Here is a 24207-nt window from a genome sequence, read left to right on the forward strand (position 1 = left end):
ACAACTTGAATCCACAACCATGGAATCCAGAGAAGTACTCTGAGAGCATGTTAGGGGAAGTTGGCGGAACATCACACACACACACACACACACTAGTGGGAATTTCAGAGGAAAAGGATATCAAAAAAAGGGTTGGTAGAGTGGGGGAGGAGAAATAAAGGAGGATACTGGGAAGAAAGAAAACAAGCAAGAGAGGAGAGAAAGAGGGAGGCTACATCTGCAAAGGACTTTACAGGCATTGCAATCATGCTGCCACGTCAACACAAGACAGATAGTCCGCACACATTGAGGTGAAGCAAAGAGGAATCTGTCTCTGCTCTCCCTCCTTCTCCCTCTCTAAGTCACACAAACACACGTTCTGACAGCGGTTCAAAACAAGAAGAAGTTAATGTCCTTAAGAGGGAAAATGTGCCTCTTTGAACACCTTTGATATTCTCTTGGAACTTCCAAGCCCTCGCTTGAAAGCGATTAACTCGGTGGAATCAAGGCAGCGTGTGTAGAGAGCGCCTGGTTTCCATGTGAGCACAGTCAGGTGAGAGTTATAGTTAACGGGAAGCCCCGCGGCCCCTGGCACACTTCTGCTGGGTCAACGGGCGTTATTGACTCTCTGTCAAGTTGTGTGTGAGCTAAAAACCTGATTCTGTAGTTCACATGTAATAATTGTTTTATTGCTTTTTACTGTGGACATATGTTCAAGATTCACCTCCATTTGTGCATAAGTCTCTCAGATTTCTTCTGTAATCACTTCATCTTTATGGAGGAAAGATGGCGGCGCACATCATTGCAGGTCCATTGACTGATAATATTGTCATGGACACAACTGCAGCACTTGAGTGTGCAAGTCCACTGTGTTGTGCATTATGTACACAAACAGAACCAATACACCTCAGTGAATACCACATTGATCAAAGGCTACCTGTGTGGCAGGAGATGAGCATTATTGATTAACCCTTCTGATGTCTTCAGAGTAAAAATCAACCATCCATGAGGTCAACAGACAAGAAAACCCCAACAAAAAAGACCTTCCTTTTTGGTTGATACATTATTTTATTAAATTATTCCTTTAATTATCATAACCAGTCAATTAAAAGTAATTAATTGACACCTCGTGACAGCACTAGTCCCATGAAGCTCTAGGAATGTGTCGACAGAGGTTGTAAACAACATCCTGTCTCTTTACACTGCACATAAAACAAGTAACTCCCCTCACTGACAGCTGTAATTGGCACATCAATAACAACATGTATTTACACTGCTCAGAGTCACAATGTTATGTTCTAATACTCTATTGAGTATTTTTTATTGGGCATCCACTGTGTTTGAACTCAACATCTCTCTAAATTCACTCCAGCTGATGTGATGACCCACCAGTGACTCAGACCTGGATCAGTTTCCACTTCTGTTTTGTAGCCTGATCCTTTGGCTCCACCGTGTGTCTACAAAGCATAGAACACAACGGTCACCCCCGGGCCATTTTAGGTATTAAATGTCAATGTTAAACTTTATTGATCTCCAATGGAAAATTCTCTTTTCATTTGCTGTCCTGGAGGAAAAACATAAGGTCAGGCCCGGCTACAAAACAACCCCTGTGGTGCCGATAGATGTTCAGAGTCTTCCTCAAGGACACTTCAGGGGGCGAGTGTACTTGCTGACACAGAGGCTTCAACCATGACGCTCTCTAACCCACGAGTCTGGACCAATGTGTCACAGTGAGTTGTGAGTGTGCATCAACCGATACTCCCATTTTATTTAGTTGCTGCAGAATATCATTGGAATGAAAACCTGGAAGTTCTGGCACCAGCTGTTCGACACACTTGCATCTTCAAAAATCAACCACCACACAAATTATGGTTGTGATTGTGTAACATGCAAGACACGGGGGGGGGGAAAGAGTGCAGTGTGACCTCGCAGTCTGTCCTCGCTTGCTGTCACTGCAGGTTTTCCACATTTGACATTGCTGATAAGGTCACTGGACTGAGGCATTGCAGCCAATTTGTGTTAAATCAAGTCTGAAAAAGACTGGAAAGAAAAAGGAGAAACTGATCATTTTATTTTCAATATCCATTGCAAAGAATAAGCGGTGACACAGCTTGAAACGGATAATATAGAATTTATTTTCAACCAGAAGTAGGAAAATACATAGGTAGGTGTAAAGGAAACAAGCAGAACCTGTAGTCAAACAGAAAAAACAAAAACTAGTCCGAAGAGAATCAAGAGGACGGCTAAGGGGTACAACAGAAAGCATTGTTTACCATTCAGTTTCTTTTTAAAACAGTGTGTGGATTTGAAAACAGCTGCCTTGATTTTTCATCTGGATTAATGGACATTCTACAATGTTGTGCAAGTGTTTTGTCATTATTCTTTTGCTGGCATTTCATGAATGGTAAACAATAGTTGGTCCAGTGCATAAACACAGTGACACAGATCAATATATGTACTCAGCTGACTACAGATAGACAATCCTGATCATTCAACAACTACTACGAGATCGGCAGGGAGGAGAGGAGCAAATATACAAGATGGATGATACAAGAGTGAAAGAAAGGTGTTCAGGTAATCCGGTCGAGCAGGTTGAAGACGAGATTGGAAGCAAAAACAAAAACAAAAACACCACCAGTTTGAAAAAAGAAATGGCTACATATCCAGATGAAATGTTTAAAAGCCCATTCTGTATGGGTCTGAATCTTTCTGGGTATTATTGCCATGTTGTTTTGAAAAATGATGCCTTCAGCTATTGTTTTGACAAACCAAATCCCAACCAGAGTATAAATATGGATGCAACTTGTTCTTGTGATTCAAGGACAAACTAAAATACCTTGATTTCCTTACAGCCCTACATTACATGACGACTATGATTCGGATTAAAACAAAACAAAAATGTGAGTGGTTGGAGAAAGAACACTCTACAACAGAGAACTGGACTACAAGCAGCTTTGGTGCGCACCATTACAAAGAGATGCAGCCTGGGAAATTACTCTACACCTAAACAAGCCAACTAGTAAACACAATGCAACAGTGGAGACTACAAAGCTAACAATGTGATCGCTCGACGGAGCTTAGAGTGACTTTTAACTCAGCTATGCGAGTCGCAAGATTTTCAGTCAGACGTCAGGCGACACAAAGGGTTGTGTGGGGGAGGGGGGGGCAATCAACAACCAAAAAGACGCAAGAGCCACATCAGTGACTGTCAATAGTAGCTAGCTAGTGTAACATGTGACGCACAAGGACAGAGTGACATGGACTAGTAGTACTCAAGTCATCACAGGACCAGTTGCGCTCCATTAGCAGAGTCCCAAACCCAGTTCAAACCAGTCCGCTTCTAGTACCGCTGTCCTAACATAAGGCACTAGCACTCTCCAGCTAGTGCGTTGCAAAATCCAAAGATAAAAAATAAATCCTAATGAATATCCCTGTGCTGAACGTTTTGACCAATACTGATGACGCAGGTACTTTTCCTCTGATGAGCCCTCAATCCTTCATTCTAGGAAGCGATATCAGCATCATTCAACTCCTCTAATCAAGACAATGTCTCATCATCATTTCTACTGAGGATTTGGTTTGTGATGCAAATATTATTTTGGGGACAATATATATATATATATTGAGTACAAGTAAAAACAATGTAGCAAACATAACACTATCTTAGAATTCATGATTTACACACCAAAACACAATTCATTATCTTTTTAGAAAGGAAACATGAGATACATCTTTTATTCACACTTTACAAAAAAAGCTAGCCTTTAAATCTACTACAATACTAATGCCATTCAGGAAAAAAACAAACTGGACACATTGGTTTCCATTGAAAAAAGTTAAAAGACAAACATGTAAGGGGGAAACAAATGGGACAAGAAACCTTGATCTGAGGACTAAACGTATACTTCCTATTTACTTGCTTCCCTCTTGCTTTAAAATTTTTAATTTCAACATACACATTAAAGTAAATTCAAACTATTTGCCAATATGATGGACCAGAGAGTGAGGGGAGCTACATCTTATTCTATTAAGTGCTCCTCATCCGGTGTATTTTGTGTAAAAAGCATGTCTGTTGAATAAATTTGGTTTGTTGAGACGTCACAAATGTTATTCAACGCAACATGCCGGCCTGGCTTTCAGAGAGAAATTGTGTGAGCTCACTGCCCCTCATCCCTCCAAAAAGCAGAGCAAAGTGGGCATCCACCTTTTCCAATGCAGAGGTAGGGGGTCCACAGATGGCACTATAGCTGCAGTGACGAGGGTAAGAGAACTATACAGAGTGGTTGAGCAAAGGGTTTTAAAAAGACACAGCTTGAGTAATATGGGGGAGGGGAGGTCTGAGGTTGGGCAGTTGAGGGGCGGGTATAGGGTGATGGACAGGTATAGGAGATTTAGAATTCATGGCCATGGAAGGAGCAAAGGACTCAATATTCTGGGGTTCTGGGCACGGAGCTGTGCTAAGGTACAAAGAGGGAGCAAACAATCAGAGTGGATCTAACAAAGATTACACATCCTACTCGTGTTCCGTAAGGGAGAAAGGGGTGGGTGGAGAAAGCATACCTGATTACTAGAGAGCTCAATGAATAGGAAGAATATAAACATCATCATAACATTGTCACAGCTCATAAAAAAGGAAAACAATTAACAAAAACAATAAAAGGACATAAAATCTTCACAAATGTCTCAACAGTATTTAAAAATAAAAGGAGAAAAGGTTGTTCAGGCGTTCGTCAAATGTAAATAGTGCAAGACAACGACAACTGCTACAGTGAGGCACGATGTTTTCTTGTACATGTGGGATTAATATAAGTTGTATCAGTCACACGTCACTAGTGGGAGTGTGTGAGATATAGAGATGAACAGATGTGGAGTCACTGGTGGGCTGTGACTCGTCCTTGCGTGTCTTTTTGTCTGAACTGATGGCAGCAGTGTGGATCAATGGCTTTGTTAATGGGCAAGAAGCAACAGGCAGACTACTCTGTGGTCTATTTACAATTGCAGCAATAGGCCGGCATATTAAATCAACAGCAGGGGGTCAGGAAAAAGAAAAGAAAAAGAAACAATATCGATGCATTAATTACAGTTAATAATAGCTAGGGAGTGCAAAGTTGTGACAGTGAACGCCTTGAACAACCTCTTCTTACGTCTTTTGTACAAGCTGGTAATATCAATTCATCTCAACATTAACTGGATAAAAATTTAGCCATAGTTTACAATACAATCTTTTTTTCAAATCTGATCATAATTTACTCTTAGTACAAAAAAACGCCAGAAAACAGGTCTTTTGTGGTTCATATACAATCATGTAAAGACTGAGTCTAGATTTCTATTCTGTACAAACACTTGTGGAAAAAACCACGGCTTTCGTGTATGGAATTTATGGCTGGGGAAAGTCACTACTGGCCTCAGAGACAGTGCTACAGATCTGCCTGCAAATTACCTGTGTTGTGTGTTGAGTTGTGTGTTTGCAAGTGTGTCTGTAAGCTTGCATGTGTGGAGTTGAATGGCAACTCCAGACAGTGAGAGGAATGCTGGTTTTTACTCCTGTGTATTAGCCATTACACACTCTCTCCGCCTAAAAGCAATCGAGACAAAGAAAAGATTTGTGAAAGCCCCTTATCGCTTTGCCCATCAGCCTAAATCCCTTGACCAAAAATGGGGGTACGTGGGCCACATAAGCGCCTAAGCACAGGCCTAGCCTCACAACTATACAAGCTGGGGTTAAACAGTCTGCAAACAAGATGGTAGCTGCCCTCAGTTTATCACCACATCCTTCTTTCACAAATTAAAACTGCATGCAGCCCAAGTGACACAGGGCAAATGTAGTTTTCGGGACATCTGATTCTCGAGGCATCTGTGGGATTGGTAGCTAATGCACCAGGGCCGGGTCAGAGGTGTAGACTATCTTGTAGCACCACGGGGAGGCCGTGACCACACAAAAGGCCTCAGCACCACAGAACGACAGCAGGAAATCTCACCTCATACATCCATCTGCGGGGCTACTGAACTACCAGCTAAAAGGCTGAGCCGACCCAACAACATCCAACTAATGAGTAAATCCTAAAAGAGACTGAGAAGGTATGCTGGCTGCCCAGAGTGCAGGAGGAATACAAGCACAAGCCAATGATGGAGGTCCGAGACTGACAAGTCTGCTGCCGTTGCTGGTTTCAGATTTATACAGGACAGACAGGCAGACCATCAGCTAGTGAGCTTTTCAGGTGAATGTCGTCCCCTCAGCCACTTCTCAGTTTCCCCTTGCTCTAAAACCAAACGGTGCCCCGTGTAACAAATCTGAATGAGCTACCATCCCCTATAGTTTGAAAGACTGTGAAAAGTGGGTGGGTAGGTAGGTGGATTTGAGGAGGAGAGGGAGTCCAAAACACAAAATATGATACACGAACAGGACTGAATCAAGCAGTTAAAAAAACAACAAAAAAGAAAAACGGAGAAAGAAAAATATAGATTATCTATAACATTATACGAAATCCCTGTCGGCCAGAACTCACTGTACGAATATTTTACAGGTTGTGTATTTGTCTTCCTCCTCCGGTATGGTGGAGGGAAGAGCTGGTAGTGGGAGGGAGGAGGGTCTGAATAGGAGAGGCTGTGGTTGCAGCTCCCCCTGGTGATGTGGCAGGGACTCACTACCTGCGTGCAGGCAGATGGAGCCCATTGACCTGGGGGGGCAAATTGGGCAGGAGAAGCTCCAGCTGGCCGAAGAGGGAGAAGTGGTCGGAGGGGATGTGGGGATGTGGGCAGCCGCTGACATTGTTCTCTACGAGCCAGTGGGGGTCCAGGGGGCCCAAGATACCCAGCACGTTCAGGTGAGGCTTGGAGTAGAAAATATAGTCGATGACACCCTGAGGAGAGAAGATGAGGAGAGAAGATGAGGAGAGTCACATAAATCCTTGATATGATGCTTCTGGAGAAGCAACCGTATAAACTAAAACCAGAAACAAATCCGTGCCGTCAGTAGATCAATCACCTTGAAGTCGAAGGTGTAGTTGGTGTAAGGCATCAGGCCGTTCTCATAAGCGGTCTTCAGCTTGAAGCCGTGGGTGATCCTGCCGTTGGACGTGCTGCTCTTGCCATTGCAGTTGAATTTGGTCAGGCTGTCGCTATAACGAAGCTCCTTGAAGTCCTTGTGGGTGCAGTCCACCCCACCAGTACTTAGGTACTCCACTACACCTATAGAGGGAAGAGATGAGAAGCAGTCTTCATCAGAATGAAGAAAGATCAAGAGGCACTGCAAGGTCCAAACAGACCAAGCCAAATCACTTCCTACCATCACCATAGGCCTATGCCATTATGACACTTCTAGCAGCAAGAGTTTTAACATTAAAACAGATATTCATTCATCCACCCCAACCATATTTTGTCCATTAAGTGATTGTTCTACAAAACCGAACAACAAGCCTAGTCACTTCAAATTAGATGTTGACCAAAAGGCAGATATTTAAAGCCAGTTTGAAACAGACAATAGCTGATTATTCTGCCGATATTCTCCATCCCCAGAAATGAACACACTTTGACTTTATCATAAACTATATTACCAAGTGACATCCAAGTAATAAATACCTAAATAAATGTAAAAATCTGTAACGTGACATCAAATTAACCATCCTTTATGTGCTGAAAAGTGAGAGTGAAGGGTTTTATCACCAATCTTTTTGCCGTGCTTTTGAATCGATAATTACATGGCTGGATTATTTGGAAGAGAGAATGCCAAATTGTCACGCAAGTTCAAGATAACTTTTGTGGCGAGTAATGAACGAAAAACAGGTCAAATATGACACAAGTCAGCTTGCTGTATAACCAGCTGTTCCTGGGAGAGCAAGGTTTTAGCCCTCAATCCATAACCTTACTGGCAGAATAATGGGTTTACGGTTTTTTCATGGTGTAAAATTGATTTCTGAAAAAAGTCTCAAACCATCTAAATAATACATATTTTAAAATGTAATTTAAAGTATGATGCACATTTATGGCTGCGAGTGCAATAAGAATGTATACAAAAATGTAGTAATGGGTTATTTTGGTGATTGGGCACTCATTCCATTTTTCTTGGTAAACAGACAAAGCAGCCATGAAGGACAGACCTGCTTATCCAGTGAAGTTTGAGAACACATCGTCACCGTTTGAGAATCTTCAAAGCATGTACAGTAAACAAACCCTCTGGTCAGATAAAGCACAACTCCATTACCCTTGCATACTTACCAGAGTCAGGCAAAGAGTTGAGGTCAGCGCACAGCACCAGTGGAATGGCATTGATCTCACCAGAGACAGAGGACAACTTGAGGCTGCGTGTGGCCTTGTCGACGATGTTCTTCACCTCTGACAGGAACATCATGGTCTGGACCAGCTTGACGTCAGAGTACTCTGGGTCCCAGTGCATGTGGGCATTGGCCACCAGCAGCAGCTGCTTCTCCATGCCATGGAGTGACTTTCCAGCTGAGGGGAGCAGGGAGCAGGGAGATGTCATACGGATAGGAATTCCGGCTAATGAAATGCACAATCCTGAGAACGGTCAGTCATTCATGGAGTATGGGTCTGTAACGACGCCTACAATCCTTAGGTGAGTGAGTTTCAGTCAAAAGCCAAATCAGATTTAGCAGGACAAGCCAATCTTATATGGCCAAATAAGAAGTCCAAGATCAGAACAGAGTGTCTACTCACAGGAGGCCTCCATCATCTCTTTGCGGACCTCAAGAAGCGTAGCTACACCGATGTTGTCCTTGGTCATCACCCTGTTCAGCATAGCCTCTGAGCCCTCGGAGTTAGCCATGGCCAGCTGGTTGAACTCCACTGTGTGCTTCTGCACTGCGCTGAATCTGGTGATAAACAGAAGGAGGGAAGAGAAGAATTAAGTTTTGGAAGCAGTGTCATTAGATTTATGAAAACAAGCATCATTTATGATGCACCGCAAACAGATCCCGGATGAGGTCTAACATCTCAATTTAGGACATCCTAATTTCTTGGTATCACAGAAACTGATTTAAAAATCCTATTTTAAACCCATCTCATCTCTTCCGATCTAGGTAAATAGTGTGAAAAACAGTCAGCCGTTTCAGCCAGAGGGACCAAAGCCTGCAAGCATATAGCATATGTTATGATTAGTTGACAAGATAATTAAGCCTCTTAGTTTCAGTGTAAAAGAGAAACTTAAACTCAGGTGTAGTGTTGCATGTTAAATATTTTCTTCAAATCAATGACGTCTTGTGACTTTATTCGCTTCATTTATCAGCCGTAGAGAAATTGCTGCTTGTGCAATGCATCCGGTTCGGCCGGCACTGCAAGAGAGATCAGCTTTCTAGGTCTATATAGCACTCACTTAGGAATGATTTCTTCAGTGGGCTAACTTCACCATTAGCACTGATTAGACATCCACATAAAAAAGGTGGCAAATTTACACTTTAAGATAGGAATTTTGCAATTAGAAGAAAAGTCGTATTTCAAGGATTTCCCTACGATAGGAATGCAGAGCTAGGATGGCACAGACCCCGTCTTAAATTCAAAAATAACTTGTCCGGTCTGTATGGCTATGACAATGAGGAACGACCTGAACACCCAAGTATGACGACTGAAAGGGTGCGTAAACTGCATGATGGCGTTAGAACATTTCTGGACCATGTATTAAATGGTACACATTTACTGCCAGAAAAAATAATTATTATTTAAAATGTAAAACTAAACTCTTTAATACATTTTTTTTTTTAAACTACACAAGGAGTGCTTTTCACTTGTAGCTAAGATTTAAAGTGTGTCTTTTTTTTGTCCATAACAACAAGCTAGCCAGTGACAAGTGAGAGCAGCCTACCAATACATCCTAAACATAGATAGAGGTATGACAGGGCGAGGGCTGATTGAAAAATCTAATTTACGGATCGTTAGAATGTCTTATGTTAAGATATGGATACGATATAGCCATGAATTTAATAATTGCTTTAATAATATCGGATTTTTCTTATCCTTGAAACTTACCGGTAAGTTATCAAAATATGTGAACTAAGTGGTGCAATCATCAGGCTCAAAAGTATTGCAGCTGCTTCTTTCAATTGCACATGCATAATAACACTTTTAAAATCATATTCAATTAGTATTTTTTTTAATATAATATTGTTCTCCCAAAGCACTGAGATAGCTCTCCAGACTGACTAATTTGGTTAGTGGTAAAACGTTAACAGTGCAATGATTTAAATACCAATTTAGTGAAAGCTATAAGATTAATGACATGCAGTACAATACATTTTCAGTAATACATTTTATTCATTTTTATGAGTGATTTATGACTTATGGTGACTTATCTGCATCGGTAAAATGCAGAGATCAGCACTGCCAGCTGCTATTTGGACTGAACCTCAGCCTGCTATGGGTTTTAAATTAGTTTAAAAAGAATGCAGGCTAATAGTCATATGAATGAGTCATACAGCTGTATTGTTTTTACCTCATTAACACTAAAATCTGTTATCCAATATCAAAGATCAATAATAATAATGCGTTTAATCTCAGATATTTAAGTTTGTTATGACTCACATTTTAATCACTTATTTTCTCAAATGGTGTAAAAACTAGACCGATATTGTTTTTATGTCATCTTGGCATTAGTACCCAACCAATTTAGCATCGTATTTTTTATTTACAGTTTTGTGCTTATAGCTGCTAACAAAGCCTCAGGATGCAACAGACAAGAGGAGCAGCTACAGACGTCTCCTAAACTGACTTTGTTGCGCCACTCCAGCAGATTATAATTTTCAATTTGAGGATTCACTTAATGAAATGTATTAGCCATAACACGGCTCTCAGAGCCACAAATTGCTTTATACAACTTTTCCACATATACAATAGTACCTTCCAAAAAGCTAAACCGCCTTTAAAATGTGTAACATCTATGTTGTGCCCCTTTAATGAAAATCAAAATTAACAGCTCAGGGTCATTGACCACATCTGACTTCCAATCTTAAAAAGTGCTTTCTAGCATAACGCCCAACCAATTTTGAGGTCAGAAGTATGCTGGATATTGTAAGTAGCTATTGCTGATTCGTAAAAGCACCACTTTCTTATCCTACAATAAACATGTGCAATGCAGTTCTCAATATTTAGATTTATTCAGTAACCAAATCCATGTGCTACAGTATAACAAGCCCATTTTGAAGATTGCTGTCAATGACAACCCATAATATTATGTCTCAAAACATTTAGCTTTTGTTGCCTATGAATGCAGACAGCTTGTAGGTTTACTGCTGTGAAAGTGCCTTTTAATGGCAACAACAAATAGACCTAATTTTCAGAAAGAAAAGAAAACATTGGCGAGGTAGGTCAGCAGTAGTAGTTCCACACAGCCGATATGCCACTCAACAAAAAGACAAACACAGCAATGTTTCATCTTCAAAAAAAAAGTCAAACCTAATTTGTTAGAATTATTGCATTTGTTAAATGGAGGAAAAACAAAGCAACTCACTCCACTAACAATATTATGATCTATCCTAATTAAAGCTTCATACAATATCAGATATTAAGTGATTAACTGGATTCGCACTTGGAGCTACCAGCCAGTTATTCTGGCATTTATACAAAAATAAATAAAATCAGATCAAAACATGATATTTAATTGTTAAAAAGTATAATTAAATGTCTTAATTAGAGTCAACAAGAGATATAGGCCATAGGACAATAACTGCAAAATCTGTCGGTACATACTTTTCCGTTTTGTAGAAAATCGCACAACCATCCACGTGTTTACGGTCCGACTCTGACATAGTCCTGGCGCGTGACTTTGGACTGAAGAACCCCTCGTACCCCTGCTCCTTCAGCTCAGGCAAGAAGTAATTGTAGTACTGCTCTGTCTCAACTTCCTGTAAACAAGAAACGTGTCAGGATGAACAGCCACTCATCTAACAAAACACCTTCCAAAAGAGAACAAAAAACAAATTCAAAATTAAACATTTATTACAAGACTGGTGAACAAAGGGAGCATTTATTGGCTTGCAAAACAATTTACAGGTGTAGATCTTATTGTGTCAACTGGATGCGTAGCCAAAAACATCCCGCTACCACCACCCAACCCAAATCTTTTCATCTTGTTGAATCTGCATTGGTAATAACGTTTAGTTAATTTCAGTGTAAACCTGAAAACATGCTTTGACGTTCATCGCTCACCTGCAAACTGATAATGTCTGCATTGCAGCCCATTATCTCCTGCATGATGGATTTCTTCCTGTACTCCCAGTTAAGAGCCCAAGAGGGGCAGTAGCCATATAGCTGACGTGTGGCATACTTATCACACAGCACATTGTAGCACATCACAGAGAACAGTGCTGTGGGGAGAAATGGACAACTTAGAATTGCTGGAAAAACTGATCATGTATTGCCTCAGATAGTTTTTAGGAGGGGTATGGACATTTTCAAAATTGTTTCACTACTAGTTTTAACATTAAATAACCACAATAAAGCCTAGATCAGTACTGCATTCTTATTTCCTGTTTATACGTGACAAATATTCTTTTTACACAGCATTTGGTAAGCAGGGTAAATTCTATACCAATTGGTACAGTTTACTAAAGAGAATTGTGACAACAACCAAATAGATATGCACGTGTGTGTATTATTTATTTTTGTATTCATTTATTTCTCCAAAAATGTTGTCTGGAGGTACAATTTGACATAAACATTGGTTGAAATTCAAACCACAAGGGTTTAGTCATCTGTTAAAGAGCATTAACCTCAGCTATGTTGTCCTTACCTGAGGCCCGTGTTCGGTCTGGTTCCTGGAGTGAGATCCATGACCGGGCTGGGGGCAGCTCTGTTGGGACTGAGCAGAGGAACAAATAGTTTAATATGGGTGACATGTCACCCACAAAATGTAGTTTAATGCCCATAAGTGGTTGGGTTCACAATTTCAACATCTATATCTACTGATGACATTTTTGGGGTGAGTAAAAACTTGCAATATGCTATTCCTGGTCCGGTCTCAGAACTGCCACAGAGGATGGACTCACTGCGCTTGATAGCCCCAGCCAGATTGTCTAACAAGTAGTTGAGCAGTCTCCGCGTGCCATCAGGTTCCTGGTAGAGGCTCATAATTTCTTGTGCAAGTGGGTTTCCTGGTGAAGGAAAAGCAAAGTGGGCTGAATCATCGCTAAGAAAACAATGGGATTTCAAGGCTACAATGGCTACAAAAAAACATTGATAAGCCACTCACCTTTCAACCCCAGTGTTTGTAACTGAAACAGTTTCCCCAATTCAAATGGCAGAACTCGCAACTGGTTGTTATTTAAAAGCAGTTCCCTGTGGAGGACATAGGGGAATTTGATTATTAGAAACCAGCCCTCCTGAGAAACAACCATCATTTGCCTATACCATGCTTTTCAACTTCAGATTGATTGCTAATGTGAACTTAATATATCCTGTGAATCTACCAGTGTGTAGCATGTGTGGGTGCCAAAACCAGTTTCAAGATCAATCCTGTAACGGCTACTCTTTTCCATTGTGCCTGAATTATGGGTAAAATATAGCCTAAAAATCACTCACCTGAGAGATACCATGTTGCCGAGCTCTGACGGCAGGCTCCTGATCTTATTGGATGAGAGATCCAGGTACACCAGGTTGTGTAGTTTGGCAATGTCTGGCGGGATGCGTGACAGTGAGTTATCACTAATGTGCAGGGCAGTAAGATGGGTCAGAGACCACAGCGCTGTGCTGAGACTCCTTACACGGCCTGCAGTGTCGGTGGGAAAAGAACACAGGAGAATTAAATCCAAGTATCTGTTTACTCCCTTTGCAACAAAGGAAAACATTGCATAACTTGTTTCCCAATGGTGGGAATGGGTCAACGCTGGGTTGAATGATTTCACTATGATTAAGATGATGCTTGCGCATAACTGTTGGGACTGCATTAATTTCCCAGAAACATGCACAAACAGAATCATGTTAAGAGTGTTGATTACACCCACCATGTTGCATCTCCAGGGATTTTTTTTTTTTGGGAGCTGTGCCGATTAGTCAATTAATCAAGTTATTTAACAGAAGATTAACTCTCAATAACTACGATAATGGACAAATCCTTCAATTGATGCCTCAGGTGAAATGCCTACCATAAACTGGTCCCTGCATCTGTTCTGGTTAACATGTGGATATGATGAATGTCTGAGTTTCCTATAAAATATAATTAATATCATTGAGTTTTGGGCTTTTGGTCAAGCATAACCAGAAATCTGAAGATGGGCTCTGTGAAACTGACAAACATTTAACCACAATTTCCAACATTAAGAGTGAAGCAGTTAATCAAGCGTGTAATTGGCAGGTTAATTTATAATTGGGAGAGAAAAAAACTTTGTTGCAGTCATAAAAAAAAAAAAGGGACAGGTGCATAGTCACAATGAACAGTGACAATCCAGTCAGCCTTTTTTGCACTAGACCTTTTGACTTAAATGATCAAATGATTGATGACTGAATTTAATTGAGCTGCTTTAACTTATGATTCACGGTATTGTGCATGCTGGGTCGCTCTTTATAGTGGGCATTTTATTAGAACCATTACTAGAGCTATTTGTAACATGACAGGTAAAAATGTCTGCTTTGTAAATGCCCGTTACATGTGCTCAAGTTTTGGGGTTATGAAGATACCACTTTAGCTACTAAACTAGGAACTCTTTGACAATACTTACCGCTGATTTCCAGCTCAGCCCAGTATGACTTTTTCCCGTTGGTTGACTCCTCGGTTGACATAATTGTGTACATCCGCCTGGGATCCGGCGGGTCATATTTTTCCTTGGGCATTCCTATAACACTACAGAGATACTTTTGATTAACAATATCATCATATATGGACAACGATCTCTCATTATTCTACACATTGTGTCCTTGAGCTAAAGCTGGGCTACTCTGATTCATGTTAGAGGTAGTGTACATATTAACTCATCAGGTAACCACATGTGCAATGACAATTTAAAAAAGGCCAACGTTTCCACATTTGCAAATGTTGACAGAAGACATTAAATGTCACGCTAACCCCAACCATTCACAGATAACACGTTTTAAAAAAAATTAAGATATGGTTAAAGTGATACATTACTTACAATAGAGTATAATACAATACAATTAACTTTAAACTGCTTACTATATAGGCTGATATGTCAATGGAGTTACATAACAAACAACATTAAAATCAACAGCGTAGTACATTTCATGCTAAACTTGTCAAACTAGAACTGAGTAAAGCGTTAATTAACGTCCGGAGATGATCTGAAAATAAAACTGTATTTAGAAAACGAGTAAAAATAACTACCTCTAGCTAAAATTAGACGATGTTCCTCTCGTTGTCGCTCACTCATTAGCCTAGCTTAACCTAAATAGGTAACGTTAGCTATCAAACTACACATAACAAACGGTAAATAGCTACAGCTAGCTCGCTCGCTAACTAGCAAGAAGGTAAATGAACACGCGAGGTTAGTGATATTGTGCAATTAGTTAACTGACTTTACCGCCATGTGCAAGTATGTTAGCTAAAAAATATGGACCAGTATATTAAAAGATACTGCACAATTGCTGTTTACATAATAGCAAAGCACTGACTTGCGCATTAACGCTAGGCCACGAAGCAGCACGTTAGTTAACTGCCGCTAGCTCGCCTCCAGGGGCAAGAATGGGCCACTATGTTGTAAACTGGGAGCAAACCAGCTCACAGCGACACACAATGCGGGGTTTTAGTCAAATATGAGCTTTTTTAGCTTAGCGTGAGGTAGCTTGTTAGCTAAAAGCTAACATATTTCAATTACTCGAAGCTGAGCGACTTCCTATCCGGATAAGTCCTACTTTTAAAAACCGACCACGTCCCTTTAAACATCTAAACAAGATTGCAGTGAAATGCCAGAAAGCCGTTCACGTCGCAGCGATCGCAGTGATTCCTATTTTTATACCTGCAAGAGCATACCAAATCGCGAGGACGACTGCGTGTTCTCTTTTGTTTTCTAGCTACTTCTCACCCGTTTCCGCTGCTGTATCATGGCGACTGGAAGGATTTTTTTTTCTCCTCGTCGATAACAGCGCTTGATCCTATTGGTCAGCGCGCAGACGGTGCAACCAGCTGTTGAACCAGAGTAAATAAAATCCTTAAATGATGAGTGATGGACCAAGTTGTGGATGTAATGCCACGGTTCAAATTACTCTGGCTTATTAACAAATTATGCATAGTAAACAGACTATAGTGATGTAACCAAATTAATGATGTCATGGTTGCATCTGTAATGCGATCCAAGGAAGATGCACTTATTGAGAAACTGATGTCTGCTGGCTACTATAATAAGTAGTAAAGAGATGCCTTATATCAATATATTTTTGACTTAATAAAACACAAGGCATGGCCTTTATTTAGATTAAAACAATTGGACAAGTCGAGTCATACAAAAATATAAATATTAATTTAGTACAATGCTTCAAATTTCATCCAAGAAACAGAGGACAACAACATATTGTTTTAATTCAACACTGACAAACATCTAGCAGGTGATCCTGTAGATAAGTGAGGGACTCTTCCACATGGAGAGGTAAGGCTTGGCCGAGGTCCGCCTGGGATCTGGACAGGAAGGCCTCCACAGCTTCACAAATGGCAGGCTTGAATATCATATCATCTGGCTTGTAAACCAAGTTGCCAAGATTGCCTCTTTGTTCAGAGACTGCGTTGCACAGATAGCCTGGGTATAAAAGATGAAAGAGTTAAACCAAAGTGGGCTTATTGCTATTGTTGAAACATTTTAATATTCAGGGTAATGGTACATCTGGGATCAGTTAGTAAAAGTGAATGTAACCTATGTCTTACAGGCTTTCTTAAGGATCCATATTATCTATGGAAATCAGTGCTAAAAGATTATCACAAATATATTTAATATTTAACGACTATATAAACATTTTAACACAGGTGACGGATTTAAAAATAAACATATATAAAAAAAGGACAGAGACAGGAATAGTAAAAAGGGTACAAAGTTCCTAAATATTAGATTTTAATTTTAATTAATTCGATAGAAAACACACACACACACACGTTCCCAGAGGTGAACCAATTACAGGTACATTATAGTAAGTAGAAAGGAAAGGTAAAGACATTTGACTTTGTGATTAGGAAAGCTCTTGTTTAATATTGTTAACCATAGTAAGAACTTTGTCTTACTCTGCTGTACAAAAAAAGAGATTACCATAAAACAGTTCAGTCGAATCCCATATGGTAACCCACCACACATTGCAGATCTACTGGAATCTGAGGTATCTGCTTCATGTCAGCAGGACAGTGGAAAGCTGTTTTAGTCAATAGATGTTGGTTTTGATTCTGACAAGATTTACTTACTGGCTGACTTACCGTACTTATTTATTTATTTAGAACTTATTGAACGTTGGTCTTGTTTTACTTAATGATATTACCAGTTTCGACATGACAGTCTATTTCAGGGTACCGTGAAGAAACGTTGTTAATACCACTAAACCGTGGATTTGCATCATGGCTACGAGTGAGCAACTGCTTTCTGTTCAAATTTACAGAATTTATAAAGAGCCATCTTCTGATTATAGCTGCATATACTGTTGCACCGTTTTCTGGCATTCACCAACATTTCACCTTTCATTGCTTTGTTGTAGCTGAGCAGCAACATCCAGAGAAGATGGACCAACTCTTCCCACCGTTGCCACCGTTCAGTACCATCCTAGAGAACACAGTCATGGATCAGTTCCTATGTACGGTTGTATGTCGTGGCTAACTTATAAGTGTTAGATTGGAAATTGGATATGTTAATACAATTACATCTGTGAAGAGCAACAGCTGACTGATAAGGTAAAGTTGAAAACAAGGTACAAGAGTGATATTCACCGACGGGTCTGGTGCAAGAGTGCAGTACTTCAGAAAGTGAAGTAGAAGACTGAGCGACATGGGCAGAGGGGTTTTCAGTGGACATGCATAGTCCAACAGATGTTCCAACAGCTTACATCTCAGCAGCTTGCTCTGCAGGCTCTCCAGCAACAACATCCTGTGTGTCAGAAACAGATTAGTCCTTGATAACTTGGACAACTGGGAAGAAGAGGCACAATGTGCCATTAGAATAAATATTTGTTCTGTGTTTCATCGGGAATTACTTAATGGTCGCATTTAAAGACCACCTATAAAATTCAGAAATACATTTGCATTAAAAAAGTAATAATAAAATGTCTAAAACCATAATGAAATTATTATTACATTAATGAAAAATATATTGATGTATACATTTGTGTTAGTCTTGTAACCTGTTATGATATAGATTTTAGAATTATTTTAGCCTGCCTGGTTTAATGTGTTCAGTATCTGTTTCATCCATATAATACTTAATAACATACATAAAAGACCATACATTTAAAGGAGGTCAATGTTAAAACAGGATAAATACATTTTCAAGGCAATATGTAATACATATTGCAAAAAGTTCAATTTAAAAACCTTTATAATTATTTTGTGCCTGTCTTAATCCTTTATATAAATGACATTGATTGCTAGGTATTTCATTTTGTTGTTATTATTATCCAACTTAATTTGACAAATTGTGTCAAATTGTATAATTTAAAAAGGCAAAAATCTATTATTGTATACATAATTTACCAATTAAAAATCAATAATAATTAACAACTTCAAAATTCTATGAATATTCCAGTGGCACAATATCACAGGCAAAGGTGGTCTTTGTCCAGTAAAGAAAATAGTTTCTCCCGCTCACTTCAACATGATGCAAATCCTGCTCATCTCTCCTCCTCACCTGTGTGCTCGCAGAGGTATATTGCTGATGAGCATATGGAAGAGCTCCTGGGACAGCTTGGCAGAGGTTAGAGCTGGAGAACGGTCCACCTCAAGAGCCAAGGACAGCATCCTCTGGAAGATGGACACCATTCTGCACGAGTCACCGGGACGAACACATTAATGTGGATAGACAGGCATAGAAGCAGCCATAATGATATATAGAACTCATTATAAAGAACATTTCTAAATTTGTAATTTACCGAATTAGTTCATCGCTCTCTCTGGCTGCTTCTCGAGTCCCTCCATGCTCTGTTGATTTCATAATGGCAGAAAAGAGCCACTTGATAACCTCCCTGGAAAACAAATGAACATCCACATTACTGGTCTCACAAATATGAAACATTATGTACACGAACAAGTTGGGGGTTTTGGCTATTATCCAATAGCATGCAACATGGAAATTATGTCATTGCAGTGACAAAGAAAAAGTATATTATTGTATGAAAGACAGTGTGTAGGAAAAAATCATTTGTGTTGGCAGTTTATTGGTTTTGAACCCCTGAACTAAACATAAACATTTTTAACAAAAACACCAAAAAAACATGTGCACCTGACACGAGGGAACTGCTGATCACATGACAATGTTGCCTTGGCAATTGAGTGGTGGAGAGCAGAGATGGAGCGTTTGGCCTCGAAGTCATCCTCCAAAGTTTGCACAATATAGTCCAGGAGCATACGCACAACTTTGCATGGATGTCTCTTTGTATGGTAACAAGGAAGCAGGAGGGGCACAGACAGGTCAGTGTACTTAAATCACAAAAAAATATTCACCTGTAAATATGTCTGCATACTACGGCAAAGTGAAAGAAATATCAGAATATTTTTCACCAATGACGTTATCACCAATGCAACAATAGTTTGGCAATGACTTTTGGTCTTTAAACAGGCCATTTCATAATATTACAACTAAAAACATGGTCTTGTTCAACAACACTGGTGGTACCCTACATTGATAGATCACCCAGCTTTATTGTATATTCACACATTTCGCCATCTGTGATAGTACCTGATCGGCCATGACTGAGGTCAGCAACTCCCAGTCCCATGAAACGGTGGTATCATCAGCCATGTGGTGTCTGCAATCAGAAAGCAGTTTTAATCTATAAATCTAAATATGGAAATGGGAGCGAGAAGATGGAAGGGGGAGGAACGCAAAGGACATATTAATAATGTAAATAGAAAGACTAGAAATAATACATTACCATTAACTCCTATTCCTACATTCGCTCACCTCTGTGTCCTCTTCAGCAGATTAAAAGCCTGCACGCACAGGTGATAAGGACACTGTGGGTCGAGCAGAATGCCACGCAGCAGGTGGGAGGTGATATCTCTAGGGGGATAGTAACCAGGCTGAAGCAGGTCAGACAAGAGCTGCAAAGTGCCCTCTGGGTAGCTCTCATCAATGGTACTGTAAACCAGGCTCAGGCTCTGATGGCACAGCACCTCGGGAGCTCCAAACGCTTTTTCTTCTTCATCAAGCTAAAAAAGAAAATAGACTCTGTGGATTCAGCCTTGCATATGATCTTGTGTAAATAGAGCAACGGAAATAGAAAGATTTGTAGAAATGTCTCTTACCACGGCTTGAACTGGTCCAGACATTATTTTCCTGAGGGTAACTGGGCACACAAATTGCCTGTCTTCTGAACTGGCCACCATAAAGTCCATATCAAATCTGCTCTCTTTGTTCACTTCCTCTCCATCACTACCCTCTTGCCAAACAAAAGACACTGGACTGTCAATGCCCAGATCCCCTCTGTATGTCCCAGCCTCAGATCTGTCCTCCATGTCCGCATTGGACACAGACAAAAGAGGTTCATTAGGGATGCTCCAGTGCAAGAAGTCAAAGCCGTTTGAGGCCTCATCAGCCTTGATCTTCTCTGACTGCCATTCAGATGGACTCTCAGCTAGTGTATGCTCAGAGGTGGGTGTTGGGTCGACTTGCCTCATAAGGTTATGAGATATGGGATTTGTGTGGGACAGAAAGTCAAGATCAAAATGCTCAGAAGGGTTTGGTCCGGTGGTAGGAGAGTTGGGCAATAAGTAGACTTCTCTTCTTAAGGAATCCTGTGCTTCATCTTGGAATGAAGAAGTGGAGGTTAGACAGGGGATGAGCATGGATGAGCAAAAGTCATCTCCCCCGTCTTCACGAGTGTCGGGCTCCTTTGAGGTTACAAACGAGCCCTCTTTGTCGGAGCAGGGAGAGTCAGCTGGTGTCTGTCGATGCAGAGATATTTGACCATTTAACTGTGTGTTTGTAAATGTATTACTGTTCTCTTTTTCTTCCTGTCTGATAAGAGTTTCCACCACCTTAGGAGGAGATTCAGCCAGTGATGGATCCAGAAGAGTACCATTTGATGCAGTAGTTCTCCTCAAACTTATAATGCCTTCTGGTGCATCACTGTTATTGTCTAGTTCCTGGAGGTGCAGTGACATTTGTGTACAATCTTTGTTTAAATAGACAGAGAACTTTGATGTTTGCAGTTCTGCAATTTGAGTTTTATGGAAAGGCAACCGTCTTATTTTTACAATTGCTGTGCGATGCTGTGTTTTATCTGGCTGCTTTTGCTGTTGTGTTGGAGAATCCAAAAGTCTCTTCTTCGGCTTTAAATTGCCACAGTACTTCTGTAGTGCAAACACAGTTAGGTCTCTTGATGAGCTTTTCTTCAAGTCACAATCTTGTTTGTCTGAAGTGAGATTTTTAGTTGGACTTTCTTCTTTTATTTGAATGTCATCTGGTGGCAAATTCTTTGACTCACATTTTGTCCCATTTGTTACGTCGGTCTCATTCAAGTCCTCCATCGTCAAGGCAGAGGAATTTTGTCTTTTGTGTTTGAGCTCTGGGAGAGTCCATCTCGCATCTGTGAGGTCAATATAAAGCTATAAAAGAGAAGAATAAACATAATGTAATTACAGTGAAGAATATCATGGCTTCTGATTCTGTCAGTATAAAGACATTTTTATCTGATAATCCACACCGATTATCAGAAGGTATACAGTTGACCACAGTCAGAGATTTCACCATACCCCTTGTATGGACAATGTTCCAAACCAATGAGTAATACTGATTTATAAAAATAGTGAGAAAAAAAACATTACATTTTGCAGGACAACCATAAACAGAGCACAACCCGTAAATAACATGGATATAAATAAGGTAATACGATTGCTTGCCAGGGTAGAGTGGTTCACGACAACATCATTGTGGGAACAAACACGGCAAACAAAACCAATTCAATTGTCGCATTATGACATTAACGGTCCACATAATAACATTCGGTTCTTCTCTCACCGTTGGGACGTTGACGTCCAGCCGCACCGCTGTGAGGGGCAGCGGATTCGCTTTGGTCACTACGGACCCGAAGCAGTCGATAATTTCCACATCGGAGTCGTCTTTATCGCTGTCGGAGCTGAGGGTGATCACGTCGTCCATGTCAACTCGCCCGTCGACCCTCTATCGAGACGGGGACGTCAGTAGCTCACGCTGGGTGTCGTTACCTGAAGCAGACCCATGACAGCCGCCCCAGTCCGAAACTAACATGCACATAATGTGTTGGAGAACAACACCTCACGTTGACCGCTCATGTGAGGCATGTAGTTAGCCCTTTAGGTCCTGTGGCATTTCCTTGTTAGTTTGTCCCCCGTCGGTGCTTTTAGATTTGACTGTAACATTATCTTCACAGCTCGCGGGGCGGTTCAGTGACGCTGGCTAGCTAGCCAGCTAGCTTAACACGCAGCTATCACCGAAAAACGGAATCCAGTCGCATCGGGTGCATAAGGTTGGATCGACTGTATCATTGACAGCCAACAATGGACTCTTCCTGTTTGTTTGTTTTCCTTGTATTTCTTCTTCTTTGGTGGATCCCAACCAGCTACACAGTTTCAAACAGCACCACCTGCTGGCGCGTGAAGACTCACCCTGCCACCATCTCCTCATACGACGTTACACTTTGTGCAACTAAAACGTGTGACTCTTTTGGTTTCTCCATATCACTCAACATGCCTGCCCAGTGACTTTTCATCAAGTTCCAATAAAGTTAGTTGAAATCTGCTCCTCCAACCTTTTGCGTATTCATTAATAACCCTGTCACACAACCTTCTTTGCTTTTATTGTGCACCTGTGTTTTATTATTATTATATTTTTATTTAAAATGGACCATGTACAGTTAAAACATAAATGTCACCATTTGATGCACTCTACCAGATTGTAGCTACAGCTAATTTGCATCTGTAGTCCCTTGACAGACATAACAAAAATAAAACAAATAGCAAACAGTACAGGATAAGACACAATACAACAGTATATGTGGTAAGAAGAACACACAATACACACAGTGCAGTACAGACCAGCACATAAAACATAAGTAATACAAACTATTAAAAGTAAGTAATAAAAACCATTAAAAGTAAGAAATACGAACCATAATAATTTTGCTCAATGAGTACAGCGCTGTACTTGTTTTATTGTGTTTCTAATAGATGAATGGTTTATTTTCATTTTAATTAGGCTTTAGGTAATAAAAGCTAATACCGTAGCATTTAATTTTATTCACAAAAAACGAAATTAGACACCATAATCATACACCATGAAATGTTGGCTATATCCTATCCAGCAATATCACTTGTTTCGATCTTACCATGTCTTGTGTGCACTTTACCCATTTGCTGCTGTAATCCTGTAAATTTCCCCACTTCGGGACTAATAAAGGATTATCTTATTTTAGTACATTATGCAAGTGTTTGACAAGCTTCTTCTAAAGATTCTAAAGATCCAATTAAGTATAATAAGTTAGACCTGTGCTTTGGTCAAAATGTCCACTGTGAAAAATGGTCTAAAGGAGACTCTTTACTCACAAATGTTTAGAAATTCTGACAAAATTAACTATTTGGTCCAAGTGATAGATATTTGCATTAATTATAAATCAGTCAAACAAACCATTCTTGGTGACCTGACATAACACACTTCCTTCTCTTGTTTCTTTTATGATGGAAGGTTTTCTATGTCAATCGGGAAAGGAGAAATAATGTCTCTGAAATCAAAGTTGTGTTTGTCCGTTTATTGCTTGCAAAGAAAAGTATGAGACAGCTACTCAGGGTAGTCTGTGGCATAAGCTTTAACATTTGAAAAGGCCTCATGCTCATTTATACACACCTGAAAGTTACACCCCTTTTTTAAAGAAACAAAAAAAAATCACGAGACGACAGTGTGGTGCTAAACAGTATCTAAACTAGTCTAAACCAGTTCTGTTTCTGCAAAGTAAGCATATTTCTCACAAACATAATGTATCAATTCTTAACAAAAGTTAGGGGGGCGGTAGAATCATAGAAAACGTCTCTCTCACGCACATTGCGATTTGTTCTTATCAATGTTAGCTACGCAGGCCGTCTCAAGACAGAGGCCCGTTGTCTTCTCTAGCCCTGACCCT

The 24207-nt window shown here is 40.2% G+C and overlaps 2 protein-coding genes across 7 annotated transcripts; both read right to left on the reverse strand.

Annotated features, from left to right (window-relative positions):
* Positions 1-2093: 2093 nt before the first annotated feature.
* On the reverse strand, positions 2094-16077 carry cnot6a (CCR4-NOT transcription complex, subunit 6a). 5 transcript variants are annotated; one of them, XM_034542934.1, is made up of 12 exons: positions 15957-16077; positions 14640-14761; positions 13504-13690; positions 13175-13260; positions 12921-13076; positions 12716-12784; positions 12133-12290; positions 11674-11828; positions 8653-8807; positions 8194-8427; positions 6965-7167; positions 2094-6839 (listed from the first exon to the last, which is right to left on the reverse strand). In XM_034542934.1, the coding sequence occupies exons 2-12, from the start codon at positions 14749-14751 to the stop codon at positions 6624-6626; spliced, it is 1731 nt and encodes a 576-aa protein (XP_034398825.1). In that variant the 5' UTR covers positions 14752-14761; positions 15957-16077; the 3' UTR covers positions 2094-6623. The 5 variants fall into 5 exon arrangements, with proteins under 5 accessions (XP_034398825.1, XP_034398827.1, XP_034398828.1 ...); XM_034542936.1 differs by having other exon boundaries at positions 15905-15969; XM_034542937.1 differs by lacking the exon at positions 15957-16077 and adding an exon at positions 15260-15943.
* A 236-nt stretch (positions 16078-16313) lies between these two features.
* On the reverse strand, positions 16314-22741 carry simc1 (SUMO interacting motifs containing 1). 2 transcript variants are annotated; one of them, XM_034543812.1, is made up of 10 exons: positions 22074-22741; positions 20360-21661; positions 20016-20263; positions 19791-19860; positions 19335-19483; positions 18985-19077; positions 18744-18875; positions 17831-17987; positions 17582-17666; positions 16314-16664 (listed from the first exon to the last, which is right to left on the reverse strand). In XM_034543812.1, exons 1-10 carry the CDS (start codon positions 22212-22214, stop codon positions 16453-16455), a joined length of 2589 nt encoding a protein of 862 aa, XP_034399703.1. In that variant the 5' UTR covers positions 22215-22741; the 3' UTR covers positions 16314-16452. The 2 variants fall into 2 exon arrangements, with proteins under 2 accessions (XP_034399703.1, XP_034399704.1); XM_034543813.1 differs by lacking the exon at positions 22074-22741 and having other exon boundaries at positions 20360-20998; positions 21541-21656.
* Between the last annotated feature and the right edge of the window lie 1466 nt (positions 22742-24207).

Source organism: Cyclopterus lumpus, chromosome 10 (assembly GCF_009769545.1).
Source record: "Cyclopterus lumpus isolate fCycLum1 chromosome 10, fCycLum1.pri, whole genome shotgun sequence".
Classification (NCBI taxonomy): Eukaryota; Metazoa; Chordata; class Actinopteri; order Perciformes; family Cyclopteridae; genus Cyclopterus; species Cyclopterus lumpus.